At 57.2% G+C, this 20,237-nt stretch overlaps 4 protein-coding genes across 5 annotated transcripts; 1 reads left to right on the forward strand and 3 right to left on the reverse strand.

Annotated features, from left to right (window-relative positions):
* Nucleotides 1-101: 101 nt before the first annotated feature.
* Nucleotides 102-4,023, reverse strand: ZMYND10 (zinc finger MYND-type containing 10). The gene is made up of 12 exons (XM_004451791.5): nt 3,842-4,023; nt 3,482-3,590; nt 2,543-2,659; nt 2,394-2,447; nt 2,142-2,279; nt 1,987-2,075; nt 1,794-1,894; nt 1,337-1,509; nt 959-1,084; nt 758-879; nt 512-637; nt 102-433 (listed from the first exon to the last, which is right to left on the reverse strand). Exons 1-12 carry the CDS (start codon nt 3,931-3,933, stop codon nt 358-360), a joined length of 1,323 nt encoding a protein of 440 aa, XP_004451848.2. The 5' UTR covers nt 3,934-4,023; the 3' UTR covers nt 102-357.
* A 911-nt stretch (nt 4,024-4,934) lies between these two features.
* On the reverse strand, nt 4,935-8,298 carry NPRL2 (NPR2 like, GATOR1 complex subunit). Its single transcript, XM_004451797.5, has 11 exons — nt 8,072-8,298; nt 7,484-7,575; nt 7,195-7,363; nt 6,917-7,025; nt 6,387-6,523; nt 6,198-6,295; nt 6,050-6,086; nt 5,841-5,934; nt 5,637-5,754; nt 5,241-5,383; nt 4,935-5,155 (listed from the first exon to the last, which is right to left on the reverse strand). Exons 1-11 carry the CDS (start codon nt 8,147-8,149, stop codon nt 5,088-5,090), a joined length of 1,143 nt encoding a protein of 380 aa, XP_004451854.1. The 5' UTR covers nt 8,150-8,298; the 3' UTR covers nt 4,935-5,087.
* Nucleotides 8,299-8,340: 42 nt separating this feature from the next.
* CYB561D2 (cytochrome b561 family member D2) lies at nt 8,341-10,935 on the forward strand. 2 transcript variants are annotated; one of them, XM_004451789.5, is made up of 4 exons: nt 8,341-8,478; nt 8,802-8,946; nt 9,395-9,432; nt 10,103-10,935. In XM_004451789.5, exons 2-4 carry the CDS (start codon nt 8,820-8,822, stop codon nt 10,604-10,606), a joined length of 669 nt encoding a protein of 222 aa, XP_004451846.1. In that variant the 5' UTR covers nt 8,341-8,478; nt 8,802-8,819; the 3' UTR covers nt 10,607-10,935. The 2 variants fall into 2 exon arrangements, with proteins under 2 accessions (XP_004451846.1, XP_023442690.1); XM_023586922.2 differs by lacking the exon at nt 8,341-8,478 and adding an exon at nt 8,543-8,628.
* A 605-nt stretch (nt 10,936-11,540) lies between these two features.
* On the reverse strand, nt 11,541-16,161 carry TMEM115 (transmembrane protein 115). Its single transcript, XM_004451790.5, has 2 exons — nt 14,857-16,161; nt 11,541-12,317 (listed from the first exon to the last, which is right to left on the reverse strand). The coding sequence occupies exons 1-2, from the start codon at nt 15,705-15,707 to the stop codon at nt 12,113-12,115; spliced, it is 1,056 nt and encodes a 351-aa protein (XP_004451847.1). The 5' UTR covers nt 15,708-16,161; the 3' UTR covers nt 11,541-12,112.
* Nucleotides 16,162-20,237: the final 4,076 nt, after the last annotated feature.

Genomic DNA, 20,237 nt, shown 5'->3' on the forward strand with positions numbered 1-20,237 from the left:
AAACCCCCCGTTTCCTTCCCTCCCTCCATCCCCGCCGGCAACGCTCCCTCCTTCCCCCCGCCCCGACCTCCACTGCAACAGAGCACACCAAGACGGGCGCGTTTCTGGAAGTCACCTTTACTGTGCTAGAGGAAGAGGGTCCCCACATCCGGCCCACGCCCCGGGCCCAGTCCTGTGCCTCAGCTTTCCGAGGCAGGGCCATCCGCCAGCCCAGGGTGGGGCAGGAAGTGGGGAGCGCATCACTGGGGCGGGGGATGGGTCAGCAGCTCTATCCCACCCAGCTTCCCTCCCCACCAAGGATGTCCGCACACCGAGAAGGGCTCTCAGCAGGGGTGGTGGGCTCTCGGCAGGCAGCCTTCACTTAACTCTGTCACCCTGGGCGGCCAGGACACAGGCTTTTCCATGCTTCTCCCAGTGCTTGACTTGACACTCCCTGCAGGCAGATGGGTCAGTGAGGAGGGCTGTGGTTGGGGATGGGGGCTCAGGTTCCAGGGTCCTAGGGTCCCCTCACCTGCAGCAATACCATTCGTTCTGGCATCTGGAGCAGCGCTTGGAGGCCTCTGCACGGCAGTAGGCGCAGCGGGGCCGCTCTGGAGCCACCGCCTCCAGGACATCTAGTCGGTAGGTCTCAGCCCACCTGGGGGAAGGGTCAGGAGAACTTGATTGGGCCTGGCAGGTGGGCACCAAGGGGCCCCCCTGCCCAATCCATGCCTCCTACCCCACCCCCCCACCCCACGGTCAGCTTAGCAGGCCTCACCTCCGTGCCTGCAGCCGCAGATCTTGCTCTGAGGGGCTAAACACGTGCCGCAACTGGTGCTTGGCAATAGCCTGCCACTTGCCTCTGTTCTCTCGCTCCAGCCGCTCCCAGATTTCTGGGATCTAGTGGGGCGACGTGGAGAGTGGCAGAGGAGTTGGCAAAGTGGGGGGCAGTGGTCCCAAGTAATTTCCCAATGCCTACCTGTTCCAACACCAGGTCCTTCTTGGGGGGGTGGGTTTCGGCGAGGGCCAGGTGGGCCAGAAAATGCTGCAGGTCTGCCAGGTTGGGCAGCTGGTCGAGCAGCGTGTCTGTGAGGAAGGCCCGAAGCTGCAAAGGTGGCCGGTGGAGGCTGTGTGAGGCCAGTGCTGGCCAGAGGGCCAGGGAGCAGGGGGGCCTGGGCTGGGCTGAGGGGGTGTGGGGCCCCTGCCCCACTGACTGCTTCATCACCTGAGGCCCAGGATTTGAAAAGGCAGAGGTGGTGTGGAGAGACAAATGGCAGGGATGGAGTGGGGGTGGGATGGAAGGAGCAGTGCTGGGGCAGGGGGCACTGTTGTGGGGGAGCCTGGGGCAACATCCCACCTTGAGCAGCTGACCCTTGGCAAAACCTGTGAGGCAGTAGCGGGATCGGGCCTCAGGGTTTAGCAGCAGGTTGTACAGGGCAATCCACACCTGCCCGTCCAGCTTGCTCAGCTTTTGCTGCTCGGAGGGGGCCACTGTCTGCCAACGCCCACCCTCGAATCGCTGCAGCTTACCTGGAGAGAGGGATCGACACACTGGATGCAGGCATTGCATGCTCTTTGAGTGAGCCAGCCATGTGGCCTGGGCCCAGGACTTGTCTGGGGTGGGGTACTGCTGGCCCAGAGCAGAATGAGTCCTCAGTAGTGGACACATGGACCTTGCCTGCTCTGCAGAGCCCAGATCTAGGCCCACCCTGGGGTAGGCATCCTGGAATTTTCTGTGGGCCCACCCCTGCCAATCCTGGAGGATGTCCTGTAAGCAGCAAGCTGGGGTTTAGGCATGTTGACGAGGCCCTTACCGCCCTCTTGCCGGCTCCAGGGACTGTGCTCCAGCAGTTCCACCAGGAGACAGGGCAGGTTGTGGGTGCTGAGCATTCGGCTCAAGGTGCTCAGGGAAAGGCTGGAGGTAGAAGGTGGAGGGAAGTGAGCAGAGGCTGCAGGCCGAGTTTCCTGGCCTCCACTGCAGGTGCCAGGCCCAGCAGGTTTGCCCACCTGTCCACACAGTCTGTGATGTAGCGCAGCACCGAGAGGGCCTTCAGTGCGATCTCAAATTCCATGAGCTCTGCCTGCTTCTGTAGCTCCTGGGGGCCACAAGGTGCTCAGGCGGAGCCACCCCTTACCCGCCAGCTCCAGGGAACCCAGCCCACCTGCATAGGGGTGCAGTCTTGGGATCCCTCTTCCTCACGGGGAGCACCTTGGCCACTCCGGGCCACCAGCAGAGTCAGTTTGCGGTGACAGTAGTCCACCAGGTCCAAGACGGTGTCCTCTGCTGACTCACACACTTCCTGGGGGGCAGGAGGAGAGGAAGCCTTCTGTGTCTGATGCTCTCCCTACACAGAGACAACCTCCTTCCCTGCCCGGCCTGGGGCAGTGGCCCGTGGACAGGACCCGAGCCTCACCTTGTGGAAGAAAACTGTCTCCAGAAGATTGATGATGGAGGCCTCATGGTGCACCTGTCAGCCAAAGCAGAGGACAGGGCCTGAGGCTGCCCTCTGTCCAGGGCTTTCTGAAGGGATGGGTGGGGGCAGGAACCGGGGGCCCAGCTCACCACCATGTATATGGGGAAGGTGTTCTGGGGCTTGAAGTCCTCCAGCTTGCACAGCACGGGGAACACCTTCTGCTTCCACATCTCCACTGCAATCAGCTCCTCCACCAGTGTCGGGATCTTTGAGGAGTTGGGGGAAGGACAGGCATGAGATGGGCCTACCTTGGCCTGGCAATCCCCCATCCCGGGCTTGGCCCCACCTAGCTCTCAAACTTGGCTGGGCCCCCGGACTCCTCCTGACCGCTCTCCTGAGTCTTAGACCTTCATCTCCCGCTGCCCCTGACATTTCTGTGGGGCCATCCCCCGTGCTGCCAGTGAGTGGCCCCTGCTCTGCCCGCAGGCTGCTGGGAGTCTTCCTGCTCCCCATGCACATGCACATTTGTCCCCCCATCTGGCCTCCCTCTTGTCCCTGCCTTCGGATACTATTATGTGCCTTTGCCTCTCCCTTACTCAGAGCCTTTCCCTCCACAGTGACCTATCCCACCTTTCCCTGTTTCCTTGCAGGGGATTCCTTTTGTCAAGTGATATCTCAGTGGTGTCTCGCTGGCCCGTGTTCCAGCCAGGTGGCTTCCTGGTGTCTAACTCCCCACTCCCACGTTCAGAGGGCTGCCTCTCTCCATACAAGGTCCCACCCCCTGCTGTGTAGGTAGAATGCCTTATACTCTACTCAGGGATGCCTTTAGCCCTTGGGCCCTCCCCCTGCTTCCTAGGCTGTTCTGGGATCCACCACTGTCCTGCTCACCAGCCTGTGCCCTGCCTGGTGAGCCAGGGTCCTGTCCAACAGTGGTGTAGACTAAAAATGTCACACACTACTCCCTTCCCTTTGGGAAGGACAAGTATACCAGGCCAGAGGGGCGAATAGGCACCCAGGGTTCTCTTGAAGAACAGAGTGGGTGAGGGGGGTGGGTGAAGGCAGGACCGCTGCCTGCGACCTTGGCTTACCTTCCCGTGGGTGACCAGCAGCTCCTGGATGGGCTCACCCTGGCTGGCCGTGGCATCTAGGATGGCCTGCATGTTCAGCTTCTCCAGGTTCTCATGCTGCTGGTTCCACCTGCCCCAGAGGGTGTGTGCATTTGGGGGCAGGTCTGTGGAGTGGGGGCGGGGCTGGGTCCTCCTGAGGCCTGAGCTGACCCTGAGGGGCCAGAGGGAGCTGGGAAGCCATGTATCCCACCTCGGGACTTTTGCCTCTTCACGCGGGGGCCCCTCCACACTAGCAAACCTCTCTCCCCAGCGTCAGGCCCAAGCTTGCCCTTTCGGGACCCTGACCTATGACTCTGCCTGACCCTTGACCTGCTGCCTCACCCTCCGGAGCCCATCTCGCGCAGCGGGAAGCTGCGCAGACCCCGCACCAGCACGTCAGCCTCCCCGGGTAGCAGCAGCTCCAGGTCGCCCATGTCCGGGTCTGGGGCAGAGAGCGGAAAGGCGGTCTGTCGCAGGGTCACGGCCAGGGATGACGGGCTTCAGCGGGGACTGAAGTCCTGGACCCGACAGTTGCGGAGCAGTTGGGGGTGGGGTGGGGCGCGTGGTCCTCGTCGCCATGGAGACGAGTTTGCTCTGCGCCTGCGTAGTGTGGCTGTGGCCGTGCCCTGCCCCCTGCCCCCTGCCCGCTGCCGGCAGTTTGCGTAGCGGGGGCCCGTTTCGCCCGCTGCGCTGCGGGGAGCGAGCCTGCTCGGGCTGGTGGCGCTTTCGCTGCGGATTGGCTGCGGCCCACGGGCTTGCAGTAAGCGCCCTGTGGCCGCCGTTTCCGAGACGCCGCTCCTGCTCCTCCTGCAGCTGCTCCTCCTCGTGGCCGCGCCGCCCAAGCCCAGCTCCGCCTGTCGCCGCTGCCGCCGCAATACCGCCCAGGGCCCGCCGCGTCTCCAGCGTGGTCCGGGCTGCCGTCCCCTCAGCGGCCTTCTCCCTGGACCTACTTCAACTCGAGCCCAGTTAGCAGGCAGGAGACTTTTAAAAGTGCCCACCAGACATTATTCACTGGCATGAAACCTCTCGGGGGCTGCCTCTGGCCCTCGGCTACTAAGTCCGAAGGCGCCTACCAGGGCGCTGCAAAATCCGGCTCTCGACCTTTCTCCTGCCTTGGCACTTCTTTTCTTCCATCTCTCCTCCTTGGCCCTGTGTTTCAGTCCCATGGGCCTCCCTTGGGTTCCTCACACATACCAAGTGCTTTCTGCCTCTGGGCTAGTATACTCTTAGGACTCTCCCGGGGCTCAGCTTAAGTCAGGTCTTCAGCGAGGCCTTCTTCACCCACCTAATCAGTCCCTGCTCCCGCCACGCCCGATCATAGCTCCCTGCTTCTTCCTGGCTTTCTTTGCGTTTGTAAAGGGCGTGCATACTTGTTCATTGTTGCTCCTCCCCACCAGGTGGCGCTAGCTCACTCACAGACGTGGTACTCTAAAGGTAGGCTGAATAAATGGATAAATTTATTTACAGAATTGAGGGTCAACTTCGAATCTTCCTGGCCGCGGCCTGTTGGTTTAGCTCCCAGGAACCAGGCAGGGCTTAGCAGGAAAGAGTGGCCACTGTAGTATGACCAGTCCAGCCCCCACTGGCCTCACTTCCAGCAGATGATGATGTTGGGGTCGTTTTCTAGCCGCTCATCCAGCTCATGGTAGCTCATGCCTGGGTGGAGTGGTGGAGCTGAGGTCAGCAGTCCTGCCCTGGCCACCCTGCCTTGCCCCCGCCTGGGCTGCCCTGCTGCCTCCACCTGTCTTGCAGCAGATCTCATCATAGCTGTGGCAGCCAGTGTAGAGGCGGGCTGGGTGGCCCCGTTCCTCTCGGGATACTCGCACAGGGTACTTCTGCAGCCGCCGGATCAGGTTCTTCATAAGCCCAAACTGGATCAGCTTCCTGGGTGGGGGTTGGGGGTGAGAAGGGTGATGCCCTGCCCAAGCCTCCATCCAGCCAGGCCAACCCTTTCCTGCAGGTTCCTCCAATGATGTCTCAGCAGCCAGTCTGGCCTTCAAGGCATCACCACCTTCAGAAAGCCTGCCTGGACTAGCAGTGCCATGTGATTCCATTCACTGAGCCTCCCCTCTGACCCAGGGATCCTGAGAGAATCCTTAGACAACCCCTTCATGTCCCTGGGGGCTCCCCCTCTGACCGTTCGTCGATGTGCTGCAGTTGCTGGGGGTGGCGGCCCATGAGGTCTCGCACAGTAGTGCCAGGGCTCAGGCTGCAGTACAGCTGGAAAACATCTCGGAGACTGGCCCTCTTATGCCCTGTAGGTGTCAGGGAACAGTTTGCCAGGTGGCTCTACCCTCCCAAGATGGCCTCCCCCAGAGCCTACCACCTCCCAGCTAACTACCTTGCTTGGTCACGTAGGAGAGACATTCCTCCTGCAGAGATTTGTCATCCACCAGGTCCTGGACCTTGGGCGTCGGACAGTACACATTGGAGTACTGGAGAGTATCAGGAGATGGGGGCCTGAGTGAGGGCTTGGGGGTTGAACGCAGCCCTGGCATGGCCCAGCCACATGGTCCACTCTCCACCTAACCAGACCCCAGAAGCACCTACCTGGAGGATGGATACCAGTGTCACAACACCATAGTACCTGGGGGAGAGAGCTGTGCTCAGCTTCAAAGGCCCTGCCTTCCCGGCCCCCACATTAAAGGCTCCTGGGCCCTGTCCTGGCCGGGGACCCCATCGTGTGAGCCCCACTCACAGCAGGTTCTGGATGGCGATGCGCACCAGGTTGAGCTCCACATCTGCCTCGGCTGAGATCTTCTGGACGTGGCGAAAACCATCAATATAGGGTAGGATCTGGGCAGGGCAGGACAGGGTCAGTGGGGGTGGGATGAGGCCAGAGCTGTGGCCTGCAGCAGGTGATGAGACCCAAGGAGGGCTGGCACACCTGTTGTGTGGTGAGGTCCCACTGTGAGTTGAAGAAATCCTCCTTGTCTTTGGTAAAGACAGGTACGTCGTACTCCTGGGCCACAGGAGGGTCTGGCCGCTGTTCAATCACTTTCAAGTGGATGGTGTTGGACTCATCTGCAGGGGGCCCCACCCACATGCTCAGTACCATCTCTTCCAAGATTCCCTCCGTTACCATCCAGGCCTCCCAGAATCCCTTGAGGCAGATAGGTAGCCCTGGGTGGAGACAATCTTTCCCTTTTACAGAGTGAGAGACTGAGGTCCAGAGAATTGAAGGGATATGCCCAGGGGTCAGGGCTGGAGGACTCTGCTGGCTCCCCATTCTTTGCCCCCACTCCCAGCCCCATCATACACTGGACCATGAACAGCGTCATACCCCAGCCTATGGCTATTTCTTGGCCACCAATTGGTTCATGAGTTTTGTCCTTCTCTCCCCTGACTGCTCACCTTCCCATCACTTTTCCATCCCTCCTCTACCCCTCTGCTGTGCTCACAGAGGCTGAGCCATACCAATAGGCAGAGTGCACCGGCCCGAGGCGTTTAGCTCCTCCAGCAAGATGGTCATGATGGGCACGAGCTTCTGCTTGCTCTCCTCTGTGGACACGAAGCTGCTCTCTAGCTGAAGAGAGCACAGACGGCATTGTGGGCATGGCCCAGGACTGCTGGCTGGCTGCCTGCCCTGTCTCGGTCCAGAGCTGTCTCATGGGACATGGGACATGTCTCAGGGACATGGGCACACCTTGCTCAACTTGACCTGCCCATCCACCCAAGACCACTGCCTTGCAGACCTCCAGTGTGGTCAGGTAGCCGGCCAGCTTCTTGACAATGGGCTCAAGGGCACAGGTCTTGGCCTGGGCATCGCACACAAAGCCCAGGTTGAAGAGCAGGGCATTGCGGCTGTACTTCTTGTGCTCGATGCACACAGGGCAGCCAATCAACTTCTTTTCCATGGCTGTGCTGGACGGGGGAACGGGCACAAACAATATCAATATGGCCACTTCCCTTCTCCCCCCTCCCCAAGACTGTCCCATCCTCCTGGGGGACACCCCTACCCCCCCCCCCCAGCTGGGGCCTCACACAGTGATGAGCTTGTTCTGTAGCTCTGGTTTGGTAATGATGTACACCTGGACTGTGTCAAACAGCTCTCGGGAGATGAAGTCCTCGGGGACCTGAGGAGAAGAGGGGCCAGAGGACCCAAGCCTCAGCTTGGGACTGGGCAGAGGGCACAGGGGTCTGATCCCTGAGGCGCAAACCCTCTCCTCCAGCGTTTCCCCATTTTCCATACATACACTCAGTCGATTGCTTCTTTCTATTTCCCAAATGCTCTGTTCTCATCTGCCTTGTGGATTTTGCATACCCTGATCCCTTTACCTGGAACATTCCCCCTCTCACGTTTATGCATCATTTAGGACTCAATTTAGGAATTTAGGGATTCTCGTGGACCACCCACTCCGGGCCCCCACATCCGGAATTCCCACAATCGCTGCTTGTGTCTCTCCCGTCAGAACGGGAGCTGGCGACCTGGGTCTGAGTATCCTCTAGGTTCACGGTTCTCCGCCAATGAAGGAGTGCCCGCGTGCATGCTGGGGACCCACCACCTCCAGGCAAGCGACGGAGCTCCCGAGAGCGTCCCTCACCCGCCCAGCCCGCGAGCCCGAGCGGCACCTGAAAGGTGATCTTGGGTCCCAGCGTGGGATGGAACTCGCTGAAAAATATGCACTCGATGCGGCAACTGCTGCCCATGGCACCAGCGGAGCCTGGCTCCGTAGCTCCTTGGCCCTCCCGTGCGGAGGTATCGCTACCTCTGGCAACAGCTGTCAGACAGCCGTGAGGCCTGGGCCGCCGGATCCCTTGCGCCTGCGCACTCGCACATCCGCGAAGCCTTCTGACCAACAGCGCCTGCGCAATGAGACTCAGAGGCGTGGCTGGGGCCAGATCCCAGGAAGTCTTGGTTGAGCGGACATCGCACCCGGAAGTGAAGCGGTTCCGCGACCGAGCGGCGGCGCGCGCGGCTGGGTCGTAAGGATTCTGCTTTTTCGGGAGGAAACCACCGCGTAGGGCCGGCGCTTCAGGTGAGGCAGGCGAATCTCCAGCGTGGAGAGGCTGTGCGTGAATGGATTCACGCTGGCATTCGGGCCGCCCCTGGGAACTACAATTCCCGTAGTGCTCCACACCCTCCCAGCTGGCGCACTGGGTCCGGCGACGGTGTGGTGGACGCTGGGGTATGTAGTCTGTTGCGCAGCTTTCAGTATTCTACCTGGAAGGTGGGTCAGCTCACCTGCCGGTACACTCTATTCCTGTTTCCTGTCCGGGCACTGTCCCTTGCAACCATACCTTCTTGGGAGAGAGTGGCACCGGGCACTCTTACCCACTCTACTATGCTTTTATGCTACAGCCACCGGCCTGCTTGGCCATGGCCCTGACTGTGGAGACGGAGTCGCACATCTACCGAGTTCTGCGCACAGCTTCTGGGGCTGCTGCGCATCTTGTGGCCCTGGGCTTCACCATCTTTGTGGCTGTGCTTGCCAGGCCTGGCTCCAGTAAGTAGGATCCAGTCAACCTCTGGGAAGGGAAGGGCTACTTTCCCTGGGAAGCAGCGGTATCAGTAGGCAGCCATGGCCCTGCCTGCTGGATGCAGACCTGGCCGGCTGAGGGTTAGTGGAGGGACAACCTGCCCTGGAGTGAGTGGGTGGGTTGGAGTAGATGGGTGTGGGGCCACCTGGCATTTCTTTCCTTGTCTTGGTCCACCATTTGACTGCCTCTGGGGAAGAACTGCCAGGGGAGTGGGACTGACAAAGGATGAACTCTGATCGAGGTAGGGGCTAGGAAGAGACTAGGGATGGGGTCTGCTTGCTGCAGCAAGGAGGGGCTTGCATTTTGACAGCATGACTTTGGGTGTTGGGCTGTCCATATATCTCAGCTTGTAGGGATCAGCGTGCCTGAGATCTTCTTGCCTCAGCCCCATGAATTTTCCTGTTCTAATTCCAGGCCTGTTCTCCTGGCACCCGGTGCTTATGTCTCTGGCTGTAAGTAGTGGGCCTGGGCAACTCTGGGAGTGGGAAGGAGAGTGGATGCAGGTGGTAGCCTTGGTGACCTGTGGATACTTAATGGTTTTTTTTCTGCATGTCCATGTATATATTATAGACTTGAACCATATAGTACCCAAGACTCAGGGCAAATGGGTGACAATTGTCTAAGCACAAAGTGAAATTCCATGTACCTCTAGGCAGGAAGCTTAGAAAATGCATTTGGATGTACCTGTACCTGTATCCTGTTTTACCTAGGCACATGGAGATGCATCTAATTTTCTTTGAAACAGAATACCTGTGTAGCCAGCGCTTGCCAAGAAACTGTATCCTACCTCTTGCTCTCAGGAAAACAGAGCTCATGAATCATTTATAATGGCCATTTCTCAAACCTTTGTTTGCTGGGTAATGTAATAAAAAGGACTTTTCAGAATGGCATCCAGGAAAAAGTATGGAGAGGCACCTCTTGCTGATCATTCAGACTGTGTACTGTCCCACTGTGAATGATGGGCTTCTCCACTCCTTTCCCACCAAATAGGCGCTCTTGTCAAGGGAGAGAATGAAGGGGTATCAGCCCACACTGGCTGACAACACAGAGAGCTATCTAACGCCCTCTTCCCCTCTGCTAAGGCAGCAACCTCACCCAAGTTTCCCATCCTTGTCTTCTCAGTTCTCCTTCCTGATGACCGAGGCACTGCTGGTGTTTTCTCCTGAGAGCTCGCTGCTACGCTCCCTCTCACGTAAGGGCCGAGCACGCTGCCACTGGGTGCTGCAGCTGTTGGCCCTGCTGTGTGCACTCCTGGGCCTGAGCCTTGTTGTCCTCCATAAGGAGCAGCTTGGCAAAGCCCACCTGGCCACATGGCATGGGCGGGCAGGGCTGATGGCTGTGTTGTGGGCAGGGCTGCAGTGCTCAGGTGGAGTGGGGCTGCTTTACCCTAAGCTGTTGCCCCGGTGGCCCCTGGCCAAGCTCAAGCTGTACCATGCCACCTCGGGGCTGGTGGGCTACCTGCTGGGTAATACCAGTCTCTTACTGGGCATGTGCTCGCTCTGGTTCACTGCCGCAGTCACTGGTGGGGCCTGGTACCTGGCTGTGCTATGCCCTGTCCTCACCAGCCTGGTCATCATGAACCAGGTGAGCAATGCCTACTTGTACCGCAAGAGGATCCAGCCATGATCTCTTCCCTGCTGCCTAGGGGAAACCTGGACTTGCTCCTCAGAATAGAAGCTGAAGTTGGGACCTCTTGGGCTCTCTCAGCTGACTGGGCAAGGGAGATACCTCAGGCACTGGGAGGAAATGTGCGTGTGACATTTTCACTCTTTGTGCTGGAGTGTCTCTCCTTTGCTTTTCTTGTTTTATCCACTGTCCCAGAGAAGCGTATGGATCATGTGTCTGAATGAAGATGGGGTTGTAAGACTTTCCAGCAACTCAGCTCATGCTCACATTGGTATTTCCAGAAATTGCAGGAGAAAAATAAGTAAAATAAAAGCGACTGAAACACTTGATGGGAGGAGCAGCCCAGAGTTGGGGATGGTTTTTGGTAATTCCATTGGCACAAGTAAACAGGCAGCAGCGCAAGATGGGGACCCCTGCCCCTGGCTGCTCACTGATGGGCTGCAGCCCTGTCGGCACACAAGCCATGAGCCTCTCATTCCAGCTTGGGCCCTAGCAGGCACTAGGGCTGCAGTCTCCAGGGTGGTGGTCAGAAATGGACAATGACAGGAAGGGGCCTGGGGATGGGATGTGTCCCCATAGGGGTTACCCAGTGCTGGACACTTTGTCACGGAGGAGAGCCATGCATAGGAACAATTCCTTTTGATAGAGAGGCCCTCAATCCTCAGATCCTCTGTGTAGGGGCAGAGGGCCTCCCTGACTGGGGAATGGAGGTCACTGAAAGAGGGGGAGAGAAGAGTTTAAGGGTCTGAGGTGACAGTTCCAGGAAGACTGCTTGGCACTGGGGATGTGGTCAGGGGAAGGGGTGGCAGTACAGCCTCTTATCCAGCTGGAGTTGCCATGGGGGCGAGCCTTGCACCCACAGTAAAATCCCAGTCTAACTTTGCAGTTGAGCAAGAGAGGGTGCTGTACAAAGTGGCCCAACAGAGCCCAGAACCAGACCTCAAAGAACTGCTTTATTGATACTGCAAGGCTGGCTTGGCTGGCTGTGCAAGTGGTCCTGTAGAAAACACCTGGGAACCGTGGCTGTCTCAGCCCAGCAGCAGCCACAGCCACACCAGAGGGCAACAGAAATCCTGCCGTGACAGTCTTTCTGGGGGTGGGCAGCCCTGCACTGGCTGGGCCCCCAGAACATTTTTGGCAAATCCTTGCCTTGGCTCAGGGCTCTTGGCAACCAATTACAGGCGTGAGAGTCAGCCCAGAAGCTGTGGCACCAGTGTCCCTGCAGTCACATGTTTGGGGCTCCCTGCTGAGGCACAGCCTTACCTCAGATGGGGGCCTGGGCTGGCAGATGCCTCTGAGACGCCAAGCCTGGCATAGTGGTTGTCTTGAGTTGGAACCAGGTAGCAAGAGCCCTGGGTAGTGTTGGTGAGAAACAGCAGAAGGCCATGGAAATCCCCAGCAGGCCTTTTTTCCCCTCGCCTCAGAGCAGGTGGTGCCCTGGAGTAGATAAGGGGGTGGCAAGAGGGGGCTTGCGAGAGAAGGTGCTGCTCTCAGGATGGTCTGGAGTTACAGCTTCGGGGGAACTGTCTCGAAGGTGATGAGGCTGGATTCCAGGGCAGCCTCCTTCCCTGGGGACATGGGGGCCTTGTCTGAAGGCAGAGGCCTGTCCACCTTGGCCCCGGCCTCCTCTTCATCGTCGTCCATACTAGGCCAGACTGACTGGTCCTCCACTCTCTTCAGTCGCTCATTGAGGGCCTTTAGGGCCAGTTGCCTGGGGCCAGAGGAGAGATGACAGGTCACTCTGAGTCTGGGCTTGGCTAATGCCCTGCATCCCTCCCCCATGAGGAACCTCATGTGCTCCTCTTCCCCATTCAGGGCCCAGGGCTCCCCAGGGATTGGACTGGGGCTTACTCTGTCATCAGAATGAGGACCCAAAGGTTTAGAGCCTTCCCTCCATAGCCACTGTACCTCCAGGCTGAGGAGGTGAGCTGGCTGTCTGCCAGACTGCCCACTAGGCCAGCCACCAGGAGTGGTTCTGAGTGTAATGCCTATGGGTGGGGGAGGCAGTGCCCCAGGGCAGAAGGGAGGAAAGGCAGGTCCCTAGAGATGTGAGTTTCTGCCTGGGCACTGGCATCACATCCAAGGAGAGAGTTATTACTTCTCTCTTGAGCAGGGGTGTTCTAGGCCTCCTGGCAAAGGTCTGTGGGAAAGGCTGGAAGTCAAGCCCCTGACTTGGCTCTTGGCCAAGGAAGCAGGGCTACCTTGGGTCAGCTCACCTCTCCAGACTCTAATGTCCTGCTTCCCAAAAGAATCCCCAAAGCCACCAGGACCTGTGTTGGAGCAGGGAACAAAACGCTGCCCTTGAAGCAGGAGAGGAAGGAGAAACCGCCCATGTTGCCCAAACTTAGTGTTCTCTAGGGCAGACCCCTGAAGGCCCCACTTTGAGGGGAGGTGGCAGCGTCCACCAGAAGAAGGTATACACATGAGCTTGGGATCCTGGCCCACCAAGAGGTGGAGTGTTATGCTACCAGGCAATACTTCCAGCAGTGGCCACTGTGGACTCCTGATGCCCCAACCTCCCGGTGTCATCCAGCCAATATAGCTCCAGCAGAGAACCAAAATCCCCACCACGGGCACAGGCACAGAAAGTGCCAACATCCTTCCACCATCCTCCAACCTGGCACAGAGCAAGCTGGCAAGAGACAGGACAGTCCTTCCTGCCATTACCCAGGCCCCCATTCTGAAGTCCTTGCCAGCTCTGTCTAAAGCCTACCAAGGCAGAGCGATCATGGCATGCTAGTCACTTCCTCACAAGGAAGAGGCAGGAAATCTTGCTGCCCTCTGCTAGTAGCCCTATTACTTTGGGTCTGGGGGTAGAATTCAGTCAAATGCCTGAACCAGCCCTCTACTAAGTAAGCTAAAAACCACAAGGCTGTGCAAAGAAACCACCTCCTGACCACGCCCACCAACCTGCCTCCACCTCTCCATTATCTCCTGCATGGGCAGGGGATTTTGACTGTCCAGCCAACACTAACTATCCAAGACCTCTCACTGGAGGAAAGGCCAACACTGAGATCTGGCTCCATCTGAAAAGCCCTGAGGGCAGTTCAGTTCTTACCAGGACCACCCCTCCTGGCCCCATCTCCTCTATGGGACAAGGTAAGACAGATTTCGGTCTTTAGGACTCATCAGCCGCAGAGGCACAGGCTGCAGGGCCCAGAGTTATGCCCTGCAGCATGCTAGGTGTGCGTTTCCACACCACCACCTTGGATCATAGTCATCTGTGTGGCCTTCACACTCCTTCTCCAGCCTGGAAACTCCTTCAAAAAACGGGATGGGTCCTACACTCAGCACCACAGCACCCATGGACAGTAAGTACAGGAATACCTTGTTCAGCTGAACTCCTAAAGCTTCCTGCCAAGGACCATTTCACAGGTGAGCACAAGCAGAAGCCTTTGACAAATGCAGAAAGAAGAGTCTGCATCAGATTACACTACTGGAGTAACTGCCTCAAAAAAAATCAAGACTAATGCTGGAAACGGAGCTGGGGACGTGGTGGAAGCTGTGACCGCTGTAGTGAGTCCACAGAATGGGCGAGAAAGAGAGCTGTAGTTTAAAAGATCTGCCCCAGCCTGGCCAAGGGGCGCCCAGTGAATAATTCAGCCGGGCCTCCTGAGGGTGAGAATGGCTTGGTTTACAGGTAATGAAGAGGTCATCTCCATTCCCTGGTGTGGTCAGCAGCCTCCTGTGTTGCATCAGGTGGCCTGTCCCCAGGGTTTAGTGACACATGCCTGGAAGGATGGGGGAAACCTGGTTAATAACCCACACTCCCTCTCAATAAATAAGGGGCAGAGAAGCACAGCATCTAAATTAAGGCCCAGGAGGGGACATGGCTCAACATTTGGAAAGCGAATAGCCCAGACCGCCTCTTATAGATACCAGTCCTCTTTCCCCGTATCTCCCACATAGGGTAGAAGGGACCAGCAAGGTGTTTCTGGCTCCTGCAGGACCACTGCCTACAATTCTGAGACAAGGGCAAGGTTATGGGTACCTGGCTCTCTGTTAGCTTCTCACACAGCACAGGGAAAACTGGGCCTTTCTTGACACCTGTTAAAAGGCCTAACTCTCTAACGTTGGACAACAGCTAAAGGGGCCCAGACGCCTAAATGCTGAGTTCCTTTAGGCCAAATCTGCCCCAGCACCTGACCTAGGGCCACCAGCCAACACACAGCAAGCAACCCCAACACAGGGAACGTGACTCGACCAATATGCGTCCGAGCTCGACAAGGTTTCAGAAGATTCCACACTACCTTCTCCGCTCGGCGTCCTGAGGGTCTGTGCCCGGAAGGCTGATGGTAATGGAGGACGGGGCACCCACATCATAGCGCTTCACCGTCTTCTGGCATATCTTTACCTTCACCAAGAGGCCGTGCACCAAGTTCGCCAACAGCCCCACCACAGGCTGCAGGATCTCCGGGAAGAAGGTGGCGAAAGCAAAGTGGTCGGCCATGTCCCCTCGGCCCCGGCTGTGCCGCTGATAGAAACGAAGATACACCCAACTGGAAAGCAGGCCAAAGCCGTAGGAGGCCAGAGCCGGGTTCTGGAGCAGTGTGGCCAGCCTCAGCAGCAGCAGCAGTGCCAGCAGCAGCATGGGCACCACGCTGACACGCACCTGGGGCACTCGCAGCACCACGCAGTCCCCCATGGTTTGCTTGAGTGCCACGAGGACACCACCTAGGAAGCCCAGGGTGCCGTGGATGCGGACAGTGAACAGGTAGTCCAAGTTGAAGGAAGCCATGTAGGTGAGGAGGTAGGCGAAGGCCCCCAGCAGCCCCACGGACACGTTCACCACGGAAAAGAAGATGAGCAGTTCCAAGGCCCCCCAGAGGGGCTCCAGCAAACGCCCGGCCACCACCACTGTGGCCAAGCTAATGGCCACGTCCCACACGTGCTGCTCCATCAGCCCATGGGTGGCCAGGGTCCAGATCCAGAAGTTGGGCGGAAAGAGGTAGCCTGGGGTGACTGCCAGGCAGCCCGTGTCCACGGCGAAGGAGAGCAGGTAGAGAAAGAGCACCGCCGCGCACAAGGCCTTCACCACCACGCTGGCGCTGGCCAGGATGGCCCCCAAGTGCTGGCGGGCGCCGGGCAGGGCGCGCTGCATCTTCCCGGTGGGCGTCGGTCGTAGGTAGGTCTGGTGAGCTCGGGGCCTCCCCGGGGCCTCGTTCCAGTCTGGCCCCGTTGGGAGGCCCGGACCTGGCCTAGTCAATGGTCTATGGCCTTGGTAAAGGCTCCACTTCAGATGTGGTCGGGCTCCGGTCCCGAGCGGTCGAGCCGGGCCTGTTCGCGGGCCCGGGCCTACGACCCTCGCCCGGGCCCTGAGGGAAGGCCCAGGGCGGCGTCGGCACGCCTGCCCGCCCGCCCGCCCTCTAGGTCCAGCGCCAGGCCAGCCGGGCCGGCGTTGATCTCAGTGCTCTGCCTCTTCCATCCACCCCGGGGCCCTTCTGTCCGCGCGGGACTGGCGCCTCGTTCTGGGCCGGAGTCAAGTCCGGTCGGCTCCGGCTTGGCCTGGAGCAGTGCTTCGACGGTGCCTCCTCCCTTCTCAGGGGCCGACAAACAGGGGCGCTGCGCCTGCGCCCCACGAGAGGCGGGCTGCCCTCTGAACGCCGGTCTTCCGGCTGCGCAGCATGCTGGGACATGGAGTCTTCGGCCGCAGTCGGGGACAGGCGGAACCGGGATTCGGGTGGAACTACAAGTCCCAGGAGGCTGCGCGCCCGGCCTGCCCGGGGTTATGGTACGAGAGGGTGTGCCGGGAGTTGTAGTTCTCAGGGCCGTCCTCGCCGGTTCTCCATAGGTGGGGGAGGGCGAACGAGCATCGCTGACCTCGGGAAAGCGGTGAGTATAGGCGGCAGCACGACTCCAGGTCACATACTTGTAAAATTCCCTGGGAAGGCCATTGTATTTGTCGAATTCTCCGAGAAGAGTGGATATATTTGTGCATGAGCGTCTGAGTAGCTGTATCTCTGTGGGCAGGTATGCTGGTGAGAATGCTGGATAGCTCTGGTGTGCGTTAGCGGGCGCAGGTTCCCAGAACCTTGGCCGTCTAATTTATGGGATCTGACCCTTGTTCTGCCACTTGACATTGGCCAAATTCCGGAACTTTTTTGAAACTCGTCTGTAAAAATAGAGATGACAGGATCTTCCTATCGTGAGCATCACAGAGAACAAGGTGTAAAATGTGAGTCCTTGGATTTCCTTTGTATGGGTTTTGCATTATTTTTGTACCTGTCCTGTAAGTTTGAAATTATTTCAAAATAAAAAGCTTAAGGAAAAAAAAAAAGCCAGTGCACCCTGGGTGCTCAGCGAGTGTGTTGCTCAGGTTCCCCTTGTTACAAGTGAGGTGGAGTTGGGCAGGGAACCCGGGTCTTCTGCCCCCAGAGACTTCTGATTGCTGGCTGGGAGGAAGAGGAGGTCTTTCCACAAGCCTGGGCAAGGCAAACTTGGGGCCCCCACTTCACACTGCTGGACGTCGGGCAGGTTGTGTTATGTGCAAACTGATTTTTGTATATTGGGTTACTTTAAATAATGTACATGTAATTAAAACGATTATTTAACAAAGTAGTTATATAGAGTGTAGAATCCCTTTCTCAGTCACTGAGCTCAGTGCATCTGTGGATGTGAGCAGAGCCCTCAGGTGACACCTTTTATCTTTGTTTGGGGGTCTGAATTCCCACTGGATGCCACCACAGGGTAGGGCTGTCAGATTTAGCAAATTTAGACACCCAGATAAATTTGAACTTCAGATAAACAATGAGTACTTTTTTAGTATGAGTCTGTCACCAAATTTTTAGTATAAGCTCCATGCAATATTTGAAACATATTTTTTATCTGAAATTCCAATTTGATTGTTTTGTTTTTGTTTGTTTCTTTGTTTTTGAGTGTGTGTGTGGTATCGGGGTGGGAAGCCAGTGCTCAATCACTGAGCCACATTGGCTCCCCTGAGTTGTTTTTTCTGGTTGTTTGCTGTTTTTGTTTTTAGAAGGTACCAGGGACCAAACTTGGGACCGTCCGTGTGGGAAGCAAGTGCTCAACTGCTTGAGCCACATCTCCCCTTGTGTATTTTCATCTGATAACCCTACCCCAGGACCTGATGGATGGGCATGGAGCTGTCTTGGGAGTTACTGTTTAGGTATTGCCCTGTGGCCAACCCTTGCTGAAGTTTGGGATGTCTTCCATATAATTAACAACTAAGGCTCCCCTCCCACCAGCCACTTCCTCTCTGAAATCTTTACTGCTTTTTTACCTTTCTCACTTGAGGAAAAAAGCTTTCTCCTTTCTAAGTCTCAGTTTGCTCATCTGCAGAATGGTGGATACACTTGGATGCAGTCCTAAGGGATGGTGAGGACTTAGCTGGATGCCCACCAAGTGCTGAGTGGAATCCCCATCCCCAGCCCCCTTCCCTGCATGCACTGTAGGAAGAGAAGAATAATCAGACACCTCTTTCCTGGTGATTGTAACTCTTTCCCCTTGAAAAGAATGTGAGGGTCACACTGTTTAGAGTTGTCTATTAAGGTGGATGGGTTTAAAAGGAACAAGGGCATAGGGGCAGTTGGTTCTGGTTAGTGAGGCCGGCCAGAGACTCCAGAGGATTCTGCAAAATCTGACTTGGTGTCGGGCTCTGTGTGAGCAGCAGTGGCTAGGAGCGAGGACTGGCTCCAGGCCTCCCCTGGGCCAGGAGTTGGCTGTGGCTGAATTGTGGGTGGGCCAGCCCTTGGCCTCCTCTGGGTGGCAGAACTGAGCCCTTGAGCGCTGGGTTTGGGATGCAGGCCAGGCACCCCACTGTTCACTCTTCATACTGACACACAGGTACCTTGAGTTCCCCCACCCCCCCAAATTGGCATCTCATTTCTGTCTTCCTGCCTCCAGGACCCCAGCTTTGAGTCTCCAGGAACTTTAAAAATTAATAAAATAAAATAAAATATTATATAGTTAAACAGCTTTTCCCTGAGACTTTTGAGATCATGAAAGAGACAAAGGATGTCAAGGGCCTGGTACTTAGTAGGCTGGAAATATCATGCCCTTACCCTTCCAGGGGCTTGGATCCAGCCTGGATCGCCTTGGCCTTCACCCGCAGTTGAGCAGTGTGTAGGTTTCTGAGATCGAGGCCACTTATCTTCATAGCTACCCATTCCCCACCCTGGGGCAGACACAGTGGATGGGAACCGTTTGAAGTGAAAATATGAACGTTATTTAATAACTGATCTTCTGTAATAAACCATTTGAAAATATTTTACAAGGAATCACACACACGATATTTTACAAAGTTTCTTGTCTTTTTTTGTCACTGTTGTTTTTCTGGACTTGTCTGTACAAAATAGAACAACAAAAAAAAAAAGGGCAGAGAAAAGGAAATGGCCCCCCAGTTCCCCACAGATCCCCCGAGCCCCAGGTGAGGGGCAGCCAGGTCGGGTGGGCAATGAGAGGATCAGACCCAGCTGGGGGATGGACAACTACCTGATGGGAATTGTTTTGTCTGTTTTTCTGCTTTTTTAAACTTAAAATATATATTTATTTTTTTGTATGTTTCAGTTTCTTTTTTATTTTTATATTCTCCATTGAGCACCTGACTACACTACAGTTACACACACACCCCCGCAGGACATGGCTGGCCACCAGGCAGGGTGCACAGCATGGGCACCCAGCCTGGCACCGGCAGCGGGCATGGACCAGACACACACACTGAGAAAGCAACAAGCAACGTGACATTAATTAACGGAGCCATTAATTAATGCATCACCCTCCCCCCTCCTCCCAGTCCGGCTCAGCCCTATGGCCGCAACCCCCTGCCCCAGCCCCCGACTGGCCCCCAGGTTGGGGGTCCCTTCAGGGGGAAATGACCAGAATGAATGGTGTGAAGAGATGTGCCTGGGGCCCGGCCTCTGTGTGCACAGAGTGTGTGTGTTCAGCAGGCGAGGGGCAATTTGGCCTCCTGGGGGCAAGGAGTGTGTGTGAATTGGGGAGGGGATGGGGAGGAGGTGCAGGCCTGAGTGGAGAAGGCCTGGATTGGGGGTGGGGTGGCCCAGCCAGGAGAAACCAAGTCACCCCTGCTAAGGCAAAGGGCGATGTCTGGTGGGGGTTCCTCTGCCCAGGGGTGTAGGCAGTGGCACGTGGACCCGCTGGGGGCCTTACACTAGTGAGGAATGGTTACAATGAGCACCTAGCAGGGTGAGGGGCACTTGGGGGACACTGGCAGCCAGGAGTGAGCCAGAGGAGTCTCTGTCCCCACCCTGGCATTTGGCACTGTTTGACATTCAGCTTTAGAGACAGGAGGACTAGCTGGGCTGCAGCTCAGATTAGAGGCGGGCGGTGAGCAGGAGATGGAATATGTAAGTGCCAAACTTCCCACCAACCCCTCCTGGCCCTGTGTAAGGCTTTGTGAGCCTCATAATCACCCCACGGTGTGTGTGTGTGTGGCTGTGTGCGCGCCCAGTTTCTGCCCTCAGGGCATCGGGTGTGCGTGGAGTTGTGTCTGAGCCGGTGTCACTGTCTGTCCTGACACCTGCAGGGCTTGAGGGGGTGTGGCTGTAGGCCTGAGAAGGGCAGGTGCCCGGGGGAGCTACCTCAGTACCTCTCTCCCTTGCAGGACTTGAACAGAGCCTCTCCCCTCACCCCTTCCTTGGACGGGTGGAATGCA

Source organism: Dasypus novemcinctus, chromosome 26, assembly GCF_030445035.2.
Source record: "Dasypus novemcinctus isolate mDasNov1 chromosome 26, mDasNov1.1.hap2, whole genome shotgun sequence".
Lineage (NCBI taxonomy): Eukaryota > Metazoa > Chordata > Mammalia > Cingulata > Dasypodidae > Dasypus > Dasypus novemcinctus.

Excerpts from the sequence above, each read along its gene's own strand:
- ZMYND10 (XM_004451791.5), bottom strand. The coding sequence starts at position 3,933 with ATGGGCGACCTGGAGCTGCTGCTACCCGGGGAGGCTGACGTGCTGGTG. Across the intron at positions 2,448-2,542 it reads CCTTCCCCATATACATGGTG|GTGCACCATGAGGCCTCCAT; the intron begins GTGAGCTGGGCC and ends TTTGGCTGACAG. Across the intron at positions 2,076-2,141 it reads AAGACTGCACCCCTATGCAG|GAGCTACAGAAGCAGGCAGA; the intron begins GTGGGCTGGGTT and ends TGTGGCCCCCAG.
- NPRL2 (XM_004451797.5), bottom strand. The coding sequence starts at position 8,149 with ATGGGCAGCAGTTGCCGCATCGAGTGCATATTTTTCAGCGAGTTCCAT. Across the intron at positions 5,384-5,636 it reads CTGCAGCACATCGACGAACG|GAAGCTGATCCAGTTTGGGC; the intron begins GTCAGAGGGGGA and ends ACCCCCACCCAG. Across the intron at positions 5,156-5,240 it reads TGAGATCTGCTGCAAGACAG|GCATGAGCTACCATGAGCTG; the intron begins GTGGAGGCAGCA and ends CACTCCACCCAG.
- CYB561D2 (XM_004451789.5), top strand. The coding sequence starts at position 8,820 with ATGGCCCTGACTGTGGAGACGGAGTCGCACATCTACCGAGTTCTGCGC. Across the intron at positions 8,947-9,394 it reads GCTTGCCAGGCCTGGCTCCA|GCCTGTTCTCCTGGCACCCG; the intron begins GTAAGTAGGATC and ends TTCTAATTCCAG. Across the intron at positions 9,433-10,102 it reads CGGTGCTTATGTCTCTGGCT|TTCTCCTTCCTGATGACCGA; the intron begins GTAAGTAGTGGG and ends TTGTCTTCTCAG.
- TMEM115 (XM_004451790.5), bottom strand. The coding sequence starts at position 15,707 with ATGCAGCGCGCCCTGCCCGGCGCCCGCCAGCACTTGGGGGCCATCCTG. Across the intron at positions 12,318-14,856 it reads CAGGACGCCGAGCGGAGAAG|GCAACTGGCCCTAAAGGCCC; the intron begins GTAGTGTGGAAT and ends CTCTGGCCCCAG.